Source organism: Chelonia mydas, chromosome 10 (assembly GCF_015237465.2).
Source record: "Chelonia mydas isolate rCheMyd1 chromosome 10, rCheMyd1.pri.v2, whole genome shotgun sequence".
Lineage (NCBI taxonomy): Eukaryota > Metazoa > Chordata > Testudines > Cheloniidae > Chelonia > Chelonia mydas.
The window spans coordinates 4,138,395-4,150,399 of NC_051250.2; the positions used below are offsets into that span (position 1 = coordinate 4,138,395).

General features: G+C 46.2%; 2 protein-coding genes across 2 annotated transcripts in view; one reads left to right on the forward strand and one right to left on the reverse strand.

Annotated features, from left to right (window-relative positions):
- Nucleotides 1–4,385, reverse strand: part of SYNGR3 (synaptogyrin 3) — a 44,234-nt gene extending 39,849 nt beyond the window's left edge. Inside the window, exon 1 of the mRNA XM_027821019.3 lies at nucleotides 3,710–4,385. Coding sequence (XP_027676820.1) covers nucleotides 3,710–3,808 — 99 coding nt within the window. The 5' untranslated portion in view covers nucleotides 3,809–4,385. The remainder of the gene's footprint in view (nucleotides 1–3,709) is intronic.
- A 3,303-nt stretch (nucleotides 4,386–7,688) lies between these two features.
- Nucleotides 7,689–12,005, forward strand: part of NOXO1 (NADPH oxidase organizer 1) — a 53,389-nt gene continuing 49,072 nt past the window's right edge. Inside the window, exon 1 of the mRNA XM_043523195.1 lies at nucleotides 7,689–8,180. The gene's annotated coding sequence lies outside the window, so the exon portion shown is untranslated. The remainder of the gene's footprint in view (nucleotides 8,181–12,005) is intronic.

Genomic DNA, 12,005 nt, shown 5'->3' on the forward strand with positions numbered 1-12,005 from the left:
TTTTTCTTACTTTGCCGGTCTGTACATTTCGATTATTACTGATGGAAATATTTTTTCACTGGTTTGTGTGCGCACAGTGCAATCAATGTTTATCAATGTTTACTGACAACAATCGAATCCTTCCAAGCCTACACTTGCACTAGTGCAATGTGACTGTGTTTGGGTATTTCCAGCCTTAGCAGGGGGGAAAAACCCATTCCTGAGATTCAAGAGAATTTGTCAAAATCTTCCTATTCAGAGTAGGTTTGTTAAAACTTAGTTTAAACATCAAACATAAATGTATGTCTACATTAAATTGAAAGTGTCCCATTTTCCACTATACAACAATTTAAAAATGTATATATTAATAATAGGACAGATGTAAAAGAAAGGAGCTGGCGACCGCATGAACTCCTGTTTACTACCAAGTTCATTTCACTCCATAAAAAACAAGTGTTATCATATCTTGACTCACAAGCTGTATCAGCCATGAGTGAAGAGACAAAAGAGGAACAGTTTCATGGGGCTTTCCAGATATGATCATCAGAAAGTTCTGCATATGGCAGGACCCTCTTGTTCTTCAGAAATTAATGCTATAGTATATTTAAAGAAATCATTTTCATTCTATCTGGAACCGTAAACTTCACTGGGGATTTCTGAGCTGGTCAATAGTCATCAATAAGGCCCCCAAATGTCAAAGGGATCAATCCTGCAGCCCTTGTATAACCCTGTGCTGCCAGAATCCCACTGAAGGAGTTAGGCCCTGCCTGCTCCCAGTGACACCAACAATGAAACTTCCATTGATTTCAATGGTGGAGGATCCCCGCCGTCTCAACCCCTGATGCAAAATGCGTAGGTCTTGTATTGCTCTGCTGCACCCAAGAAGGCTTCCACTGACTTCAATTAAACTACTCTGATGAGAGAAGCAAGCACAACTGGGCTCGAACATTGGATGAACAGTAAAATGACTCTCCTGTTCCCCTCTGTGCCCCCACCCAAAAATATCCAACAAGCCATACTGCATCTGGTAGCCAACCCTTTGGTGTCAGGGCAATTTCACACTGGAGGAGATTGGGTTGGGCAGTTGGAAGGGATTGAATCATGGAGGAGTGGTCCAATTATTTTAACTGCATGCTTAAAAATATACAGGAACACGTGCTTTAAGGGGTATAAAGAGAAGGAATCACTCCTAGTAAACAACAGATAAACTCTGCTCTTCCTCCTACTTAGATTACAAGTCCTTTGGGGGCAAGGACAGTCTTTTTGCTCTGGGTTTGTACAGCACCTCGCAAACCCCGGGATCCTGGTCCATAATTGGGGGTACTAAGCGCTACTGCAGTGGAAATAATAAACAATCAAAATAATATTCTATGCCAAGATAGCTGCATTTCATACCCCAAATCCAGCAATCTGGGGTATGACTGCAGCAAAAACTGCTGAAACGATCTTGCAGGCAAAAACTGCTTTTTGTCTTCTGAATGTACCCTTCACACACCGCATGGGCTGACAAAGTCTGCAAACAATGTTTTAAAAATGTAAGGTACAGTGAATGTGCTTTCTTGAGGCTGCAGGATGCAATAATGTTATGGGATTTGATGGCTGCCCACACACAAGTGGACTGGCGTTCAGGAGGAAAACACACCCAACAAATGCACCAGGCTAACTCATCAGGACATGCGAGGCCACAAGGAAATTTGTCCATCTACACAGGAGTCTTGTCTGAAACATGGCTTTAAGCCAGTTCAAGCTGATTTGATTGAAGCACACTTCAGGTGGCCACTATGAGCAAGACCCAAATGTGTACCAGCCGTGGCCCCAAGCCTGCAAGCTGATCTGTGTAGGGCTCCCTGCAGAGATCAGCTTGCAGAATCAGGGCCTATGTTTGGAAAACGTGGCCTGCAGCATTTTTCAATGAACTCATGCAGGCGTTTGGAGCTTCATCCAAAGCCCACTGGAGTGAGCTGAAAGATGCCCTTTGACTTCAATGGGCTTTGGATCAGGCCCTTGACCCTAAAAACAACTTATGCTTGCGCTTAAATTTAAGCACATGCATAGATTCAAAGTAAGTGCGGTGACTCACATGCTTAGAATTAATCTGACGTGTAAGTGCTGGCAGTTTCAGGCCCTTCCTTCTCACTTTGGGACAGATCCCTTGTGGTTTAAAATTTCCCGAAGATTCCTGTGTGATCAATCAGTCACTGAACATGTGCGGGAACTTTTTCTGAGCTGTTTTTTAATGCCATATTCTGTGTTCTGTTCCTGTGTCCCAACTGCAGTACCCAAGTCTTCCATGCTGGATCCAGGTGAGGCATCGTAAGCATCTATGAAGATGTCACTGCCACGCACTGTGTCAATCATGTGCAAAAGAACCGATCTACAACCTGCCTTGACGTTTCGTGCCAGCAATCGGCCTCCATTTTCGTCCACGCAGCATTCTCCATTCAGATGCTTTCTCAAAGTACGGGCGAATGGGTTACGGCTCTGACCCAGCAAAGCCCTTAAGCGTGTCACTTGAATGGTTTTACTTATGTGCTTATGGAAAGATGACACACTGACTGCTCTGGACACTGAAGGCCTCAATCCACAGAACAGGTAGAGCGAGGGCAACAGCAGTGCAAGCTTCCCCCATACACCACTGTACCTCATCCTGAAGCTAAAAGGGCCCTCTCTGCCTCTAAATTGGAAAATGGGGTCCACCGCCATCTCAACCCCTGGCCTCTCTGCTGAGGCTCCCATCAAGGGGACCACATTAGAGGTGCTTTTTGTGACGTGCGCTTTTGGTTAAGGTCTTTTAGGAGACGGCCTGAGGCTCCGAATTCACCAAAGGGCCATCAGCACAGGCTTGCGGGTCTCAGCACATAAAACCTAAGCACAATGAGGCAAGTTATGGGTGGAGTGTCAGCCTTAACCCTTGTACCTCCTGGCATAATCAATTTAAGCAAAGCTCTTTCCGTAGCTTTCCATATTGCTGCCCATGGAACACCAAAGATCAAAGCCACTCTAAAGCAGGTGTCCTGAAAACATATTCAGTCCGGTGCTTTCGGCAAGGCAATAGGAATTTAAAACAAAAAATAGGCAGCCTGCAAACCATTATATCATTTTGCATTAGCAAAGGGATCTAGGTAGGGCTAGATCATGAAGTATAGAAGAAAAATGTCTTCTGACCAACGATTTCTACAGGATTTTCCTCATCATCCTACCATTTGTTTAAGCATCAGAAAAGACAGAGACCATGAAAAATGACCCATCTACAGTTGCAAAATAAAGCCCTAAAAATACCCTCCTTTTTTACAGAGAGATTGCAGAGACTTCCACTTCCGTGGGTAAACAGAAGTGATCTTTCCACTCTGCAAATACTGTAATAATAATACAAAACCCAGCATTTGTGACTATTGCTCCTCTTATTTCGATGGGGGTTTCGGGAGGAAACACAGCACAAACTGGTGAGAAAAAATGGTTAGCCGTTTCCCCCTGGCACCCTTCCTGATCGCGGTCCCCATTTCCTCTCCCTCTTCCTTAGCAAAATAAAGCAAACAACCTCGGACACCAAAAATTAAAAGCCAAAACAAAGCCACGCATGCAAGGTATTACTAATACTCCAGCAGCCCCCTTTGCATTACGATCTTGCCAGGCTGGAAGGGTGCCAGAGAAAAGGAGGATGGAAGGGAGCAATGTCTCCACAGGGAAAAATAAATACACGACCATTTAAAATGACGAGGCTCTGCCTTACCCAGGACACTATCCTGAGAATGGTCTGAGGCTGCTTGAGGAAATCCACAGGGTCAACGGCCCCCCCAGCCCGGCCAGCTCCGAAGGAGGCTCCTTCCATCTTCCCCAGGCGCTGGGCTGCTTGCTTGAGCTTTGCCTCCTTGCCGCCCGGGCTCCTGGCTTGTGCAGCAGAGACCCAGCCGGCGCGTGCGAGCAGGGAGTGGGGGAGGCTCGCGCCACCGCCTGCCCGGGTGCCCGTGTCTCGCGCACAGACCTTGCCGCGCGGCTGGTGCAGCCAGAGCCAGCCTCTCTGCCGCTGACCCCTGTTCCGTGCCGCATGGGCTCGTCTGGTTTCGTCTGTGGGTTAGAGAGTGGGCGGTACCATGGAGGGCGGACGGGGGGAGGCTGGGTGGACATACAGGTGCATCCTTCTCTTCGTCATTGCACCCGGATTTGTTACTGCACAGTCTCCAGCTCTGCTCTTTGCATGGATTTCTGTTTTGCTAACTGGGTGCTTCAGGCTGCATGCCCTGCAAATGGCCTGCTGTTTTTCTGCCTCCCCTTGTTGCAGTGGGGCTACTGCCTTGAAGAGGGTAATCCAGGAGGTGCACAGGGCAAAATAGGGCAGCAATGCAGGTGGGAAAAGCAGCACCACCCCCTACCCACCCCCATCCCTCTGCAAATGTGCTTCCTGATTTCTTGAAAGCTACCCCACCTTCTCACCCTCTTTCCACAGTGGCCCACACATGCAAAACTGCAGTTATAGCAGAAGCCCAGCAAACCAAGCTTCAGTTTTCTGCCCTCTCAAGCAGCCCAGAGATAAGAGCCTCCCCCAGAGCCACCAACAGACACCCCAGTGCAGTCGTTGGTGAGCTGGAAAGAAGGAAAGGTGTGTGAGGAGCAATGACGGAGCCCTCGCTGGGAGGGGGCATTCCCCGTCCTCCCACCCATCCCAAGTGGTGAAAGGCTCCAACAAAAGTGGCTGGGACCCTGGGTTTATATCTAAGGGGAGCGGATGCAAAGCAGAAAAGGGTCACAGTGTCAGGCATGGACTAGTGTGACTGATAGCTAAGATGGGTGCATTTGCAGGTGCATTTACTGGCTCTTGGGCCAGTGGAACCCCCTCCTCCACACTGGAGGGATGGGTTCTAGTCACTAAACTGCTATGTACCTGTTATTTGGCCTAAAAATAGGAAGTGAGGGGCAGTTGGGCTGTAGGTTGTGTTTTCCTCCTGCAGGAAATGAGAAACTGCCTTTGCCAGCCACAGATTCTGTTAGACTGGAGACATCTCTTCCCCTTCCCCCTGCTATTCCTCCCCTTTCTCCCCTCCCCCCGCACTAAAGGATGAAGAAGAAAAAGAAATCAGGTACAGGTCCTGTGGAGGGAAAACCCCATTGATTCCAAAGGGAGTTCCCCGCCCCCGGCAGGATCATGTCCTTATTTAGTTTTTCTTACACAAGGATGATGATTTCAGTGCCATAGATACTGATGCCATGACAACTCTGACATCATCCCTTCGCTCAGGCCAGAAGCAGCAGGAAAAGTAACAGAGAGGAATCCACCTGCCCTTTTGACCTGAATAGGCATATGATCAGGAGCTCTTGGGTTCTGTTCCTGACTCATCTTCTAATCCTGGGCAATCCACATCACCTCTCTGTACCTCAATTTCCCCATCAGAGAAATGTGGATAATATTACTGACCTAACCTCACATCGTGCATGTATGTGTGATACACTTTGAGATCCTTGTGTACAAAATGCTATAATAGTGCAAAGTGTTACCCATGTTCTATGCTCTCCCCGCCAAACCAGCCTGGGCCTTTGGGTTGGTCGATATCCTCCTTCTGGCAGATGGAGTCAGAAAGATTTACCTTTTAAATCTCACTCGGATGCCATTCACTTTTTCTCGATTACAGGTGAGTCATCGTCTCTCTAGATCTATTTCTGACACCCAGCATGAAGGGTAGGACTCAGCCTTTTGTTCCAGCACAGTGAAAATCACATTTTACTGTGTAAAAAATAAATGGCTATTAAGGGAATGCTGGGCTAGCACCTAGCACCTTTGCTTCAGCTGCATGGCTCACTGTACTGGTGCAGAATATTCAACGAGGTGTCTAAAGGTGTCAGAACTGCAGACTGGCAGAATATTTATTTTCAGTGTCACCATGGGGGGCCCAAAGTTCAAAGGGGCCCAACTGACTTAGGAGCACAAGGCTTTCCATGGGATTTGTGCTCCTAAATCACTTGAGTGCTTTTGAAAATCCCCATCCCCAAACAACAAATCCAGAGATATTAATGTGTGTAGCGTGTGATCCTGCTTCATTTGGAGTCATGGGCAAACTCCCATTGACTTCACAGAGGAAAAGATTAGGGCCATAGAGACCTCAAGAAGTAAAAGCAAAGATCCAGAGCAAGTGGCAAAGGCTCAAAGGCTGGAAGAAGACAGCTCAGGAAGATTTGTTGGGTACTCTGGAGCCTTTTGTTTCTAGGACACTGACCAGATTGGTCCTGGTCAAAAATTGCAATTGACTTGAGTGGGAATTGAGGACACTCAGCACTTTACAGGACTGAGCCCTGTGTGAGCTGAACTGGTGAGTCTCAGTATAATTCTTACTGTAGCATACCTGCCTACAATGTACCATTGAAAAGCCAAAGTTTTTTCTCTCTGCCTCACCCCACCACTCCCACACACTGGTGCTATTTGTAAAATAAAACCCTTTATTGTTTGATGTGCGTAACCAATAACACATTTAACACACGCACAGAGTCAAAGATGAAGACAGACCTAATTATACCTTTTAATCGACACCGGAGAGGTGGTGACTCATCAGTCAATCAGAAAGTGTACCTAATAATTGTGCACTCGAAGTAAAAACACTCAAAGTAAAAACCATCTGAGGGTTCGAGCCTGGGCACCGGGTGGGACAGTGTGAGATTGTGGAGGTGCGTCAGCAGTTCCATAGTTAAGGCTGCATGCAGCACTGTAGTGAAAGTGGTGGATAACAGCCAGGCAGGTGGCAAGGTACATTGTGCACACTGCTCGTTATGCAGAAATATGGTAGTATTATTGTTACAAGTATTATTGTTACACCGCCTTGCTCCCTTTGCTCCTGTCTGTCACCACAGAACTTACGATGTGCAATGAGAAAACAAGGAAATTCACAATCAGAAATCCACACACTGAGTGACGGAGGAAGGTTGCTGGCCTATAGCTGATACCATCCACACCAGCATTCAGAACGGAGGAATGAACAGTTAAGGCATCAGCAAATAAACTCCAAGCAGAAATCTCAGATAATACTACATGCTCCTCCCAGCACGCAATCCCGATACTCCCGACACCACTGCTCAGTCCAACAGCAAACCAAAGTCACAACCTTCCTCTGCACCCAGTGGTGACCTTTATGGGTCAAATGTAGAACGTGTTGCCTTTTTTAAAATAGTTGAGGTTGTATGGATGGGTATGTCTACACTGCAATCAAAAACTTGTGGCTGGCCTGTGCCACCTGACTTGGGCTCACAGGGCTGGGACTAAGAAGCCGTTTAATTGTGTTGTAGATGTTTGGGCTCAGGACGCTGCGAGGTAGGAGGGTCCCAGAACTCAGGCTACGGCCCAAGCCAGAACGTCTACACTGCAATTTAAACAGCCCCTTAGCCTGAGCCCCACAAGCCTGAGTCAGCTGGCACAGGCTGGCCACGGGTGTCTGACTGCAGTGTAGACATACCCTCTGTGTTTATGGGATGTGTTCTGTGTTTGTGATGTATTGTACACGTGTGTTTATGGGATGTGTTCTGTGTTTGTGATGTATTGTACACATGTGTTTATGGGATGTGTTGTATGTATATGTTTGCCAGGCTGTTCACTCCACACCAACCATGAAGGGGTTAAGTTGGTGCAGCTAGGACCAATTACCTTTATTGGCTGCACATGGTGGAGAGGCTGACTTAATTGAAAATTACTAATGGCTGATAAAGCCCCTCTGGGGGAGAAGTTGGCTAAGGTCTAAAGCCAGGAAGTTTGAAGAAGAAAGGGGCCACAGTGTAGAAGCTGATAGTCACTCTCTGGGCTTAGAGAGGGAAAAGAAGGAAACCAGGATTGGGGAGAGAAGCCTTTGGTTCCTGGCCCTGTGGGAATGGTTTACCCAGAAGGGTGGAGAAGAAAATCTGTGGGAGGTGGACTAGGAAGCAGCCCAGGGAAAGAGCAGCAAGGTTAGAGATTTTGCAGACATTGACTGCTGATTTTAAGGTCCCAGGGCTGGAACCTGGTACCAGTCACTGAGAAGTGGCACAGGATTGTGGGAGACGCCAATCAGACAGCTGGTCCAGAGAGACTTTGATACTCTGGGGGGAGGGGGGGGGACTGTATAATGACTTAGCTGGAGGGCTGAGTCCCGAAGAGAGAGAAGCTGCGGGCTGAGCGAATGACGGAAGCGGGTGCCAGACCGGATGAGAGCTGATTTCCCCAGATGCATCCATGAGGAGGCAACTCAGGAGTGAGTCTATCCTGTGACAATGTGTTTATCTGATATATTGTACACATGTGTTTATGAGTGTGTGCATGTTGCAGCAAGCTACCCTTTTTTGTACACTGTGCAAAGTACCCATTCCTTTATTTATCTGTACCAGAAATCACATACTTTTGAAGTTTTCACACTCTCCACTGAGGAAGTGAAAATCAATGCATTTAGTTAACCATTAATTAAAGAATGGTGAATAGGATTATATTTGCATTTAGTGCTGGGTTGACGGTTTAAGAGGCCTATTCATGGATGAAGGTCAGAGGGAAGGTTGCAGTTTTTGTTTGGAGCTAGACGAGGGAGCTATGTTTGCATTATCGGAATGCGTGCTGGAAGGTTGAGATTTCTGCCTGGAGGTTGCTTTCTGGTGATGTAACTGTTCATGATTTTGCTGTTTTACATTTGTTAGCAACTTATATGTTCACACAATGTGGCTCTTTGTTTATGAATGTGCACTTATGATCCGCTACCCTCAGTGTAGTGATGCAAGTGGTCATGAATGGGTAAGATCAATACTAGAGCAGCTTTTAATATGACCCAAGAAATTCCCCCAAATGACACCGTGCCCTGATAGTTAACGTTGTACCTGTATAGTATAAATTAATCTTTCTAAGAATGCATCTTCACCTTGGCAGTCCCTGTTCTAACGGTTGCTGTATGATCAGTGTTCCACTTACACACCAATAACCTCTTTGCGTAAGACAAGGCTGTGGACAGATACTTTCTCAGTCTCAGAACAATGGATGATACTAAAATGTGGCAGGATTCATCATTCAGAGAGGCAGCTTGGTCCAGTGAATAGGGTACTGGACTGTGAGTCAGGAGACATGGTCACTATTCCTGGCTCTGTGTAACCTTGGGCAAGTAATTTCACCTCTGTACCGCATTTCCCCTCCACACTCTGTCTTGTCTATTTAGATTACAAGTGTTTTGGGTCAGGAATGGTCTCTTACTATGTATTTGTACCGTGCCCAACACAATGGGGCCATCATTTTGGCAGGATCCTCTAGGCACTACTGTAATACAAATGATGATAATTTCAGGACAAATAAATGTCCAGACCAAATTAAGTCTGGAGTCTTTGGAGCATGACCAAAGCACATAAATTAAGTTCCTCAGAGAGATCCCAGATCTGAGGCTTGTCGCTTTTCTCTCAAGTCTCATCTGTCTAACTTCTGCCAAGTCCAAACAGCCTGTGCAATAGTTTACGATGAAGCAGCTTTAGCTTTCCTTCCCTGCTGGTTTTATGCTCATAATGCAGAACCGCTACCCATTGTAAACTGTACTTCTAATCCCATTTAATTTCACGTTGTTGAAAAAGCAGTATCAGGGTATACACGGCCAGCCAACAACAGGTAAGCTGGGGGCATGTCTAAAATGTCATGAAAAAATCCAGCCCCTTCCCTATGTTGTAATATTGCACAACTGGACGGGGTCTATTTGCCTCTGACGCACGCAGGATAAGTCTCTGTTGCAGACAGGGTAGCGCACTGGCTAGATCGCTGTTCTGCCCCAGCATGACAGGTCCTGTGTTCCTTCATGACAGACCAACATGGCTTCTTTTGAACTGTACCAGGTAAATAATCCACAAAAGCCCTGTGATACGTGCTTACACTGTGCAGATAGAATTCCCTCCCCCCAGAGAAGGGGCACAGATCATTTGCAAACCCAGGGGCTATAGAAGCCACAGCCCACTGCACCGCTTCTATGTAGAGTTATCAACAGTAGATCCTTGCAGACTGACCACATTTTCATCACTTAGTTATCTACAGACACAAGGTGCCTAATAATGTACCTCTCCTAAAAGATAACAGGTGAGACTCTTACCTAATCACATGACTCCAGGAGCTGGAGTTTTAAGAAAAAACACCAAATATGGCAAGACTCATGATAAAATCATGAGAGTTGGTAACCCTGAATACATTGTGGTGGGAGATGAGGCAGGTCTTCCCCCCCCGCCCCGCCCGATAGAGATGAAATGACTGCCTAGGAAGACTGCCTACTGTGGAAAGGGATCTGGGGGTCATAGTGGATCACAAGCTAAATATGAGTCAACAGTGTAACGCTGTTGCAAAAAAGTAAACATCATTCTGGGATGTATTAGCAGGCGTGTTGTAAGCAAGACACGAGAAGTAATTCTTCCCCTCTACTCCGCGCTTATATGGCCTCATCTGGAGCATTGTGTCCAGTTCTGGGCGCCACATTTAAGGAAAGATGTGAACAAACTGGAGAAAGTCCAGAGGCGAGCAACAAAAATTATTAAAAGTTTAGAAAACATGACCTATGAGGGAAGATTGAAAAAACTGGGTTTGTTTAATCAAGAGAAGACTGAGAGGGGATATATCAGTTTAAGTACATAAAACGTTGTTTACAAGGAGGAGGAGGGAGAAAAATTGTTCTCCTCCTTAACCTCTGAGGATAGGACAAGAAGCAATGGACTTAAATTGCAGCAAGGGCGGTTTAGGTTGGACATTAAGAAAAACTTCCTAACTGTCAGGGTGGTTAGACACTGGAATAAATTGCCCAGGGAGGTTGTAGAATCTCCATCATTGGAGGTTTGTCTAACCTGCTCTTAAAATCACATTTCAGGGATGGCCTAGATAATACTTAGTCCTGCTATGAGTGCAGGAGACTGGACTAGATGACCTCTTGAGTTTTATGATTGGAGCATTAACAGCCTGCACATCCATAGTGCTCTAAGACCTAATTCATTTTTGGGCATGAGCCCAGCACCTGGAGTCACTGCTTTGAAAGCAAGATATGGGAAGGAAATGTCAACATTAACCCAGAGACTTGACTAATTAATCTTTCAGTTGGCCTGATGCAGATTTTCATGGCTGCAGTAAACTAAACTTAGAGCATGGGATAAAAACCCTCAACAGCAACTGTCTTGCACTGAGATATAATTCTTTTAGAGGAAAAGACATCGTAAAGTTTATTATTAGGCCTGATATGAGTATAAACGAAACCAATTGTTCTAAAGAGCCTGGTGCTGTGAATCTAAAACCCTCTAAGAAATGAGTAAAAGAAATTCAGAAGGCTGCATGTACATAATACAAGATATTGATTATGTAATTACTGCAGGCCTCCCAAACCCCTACTGACTGCTGTGTCTGGGGGCTTGTATACACTTGTTCTTGTCAGTCCATAGTTATCCAACATTTATTCTTATATCAATAAAGAATTGCAGTTGTTTGTTTTTTATTGATGGGCGCCATATATGTGCTCATGTCCATTGGGGTGAATTCTGCTCCTAGCTATTCTTACGTAGCTTTCAGTGAAGTAGTTACTCTTGTGTCACTGAGGGGCTGGTCTACACTAGAAAATTAATCAACCCCGTTACATTGCTCAGGGCTGTGAAAAAGCCACACCCCCGAGTGACGTAGTTAAGCTGACCTAAGTCCCCGTGTAGACAGTACGAGATTGACAGAAATTCTTTCCTTGACCTCGCTACCGCCTCTCAGAGGTGGATTTACTCCAGTGACCGGAGAGCCCCTCCCATCGCTGTATACGGGTCCCCACTGAAGGGCTACAGTGGCACAGCTGCCGCACTGCAGGCGGGCCACCGTAGCGTCCAGTCTAGACGTAGCCTGAGAAGGGGATCTTCCCCTTCATCACTCGGGTCTTGTCTACATGCAGAAGTTGCAGTAGAGGGATATAAACTATCCTACAGTGATTGTGTCCATTCACACTGCTGTGTGCATACACTGGTCACTGGGTTAAGACACTTTGCTTTTGAAGCAGTATTCACATTAGGCAGCACTGTTTGATAGACATGAGCTGCACGCTGAGTCGGCATCC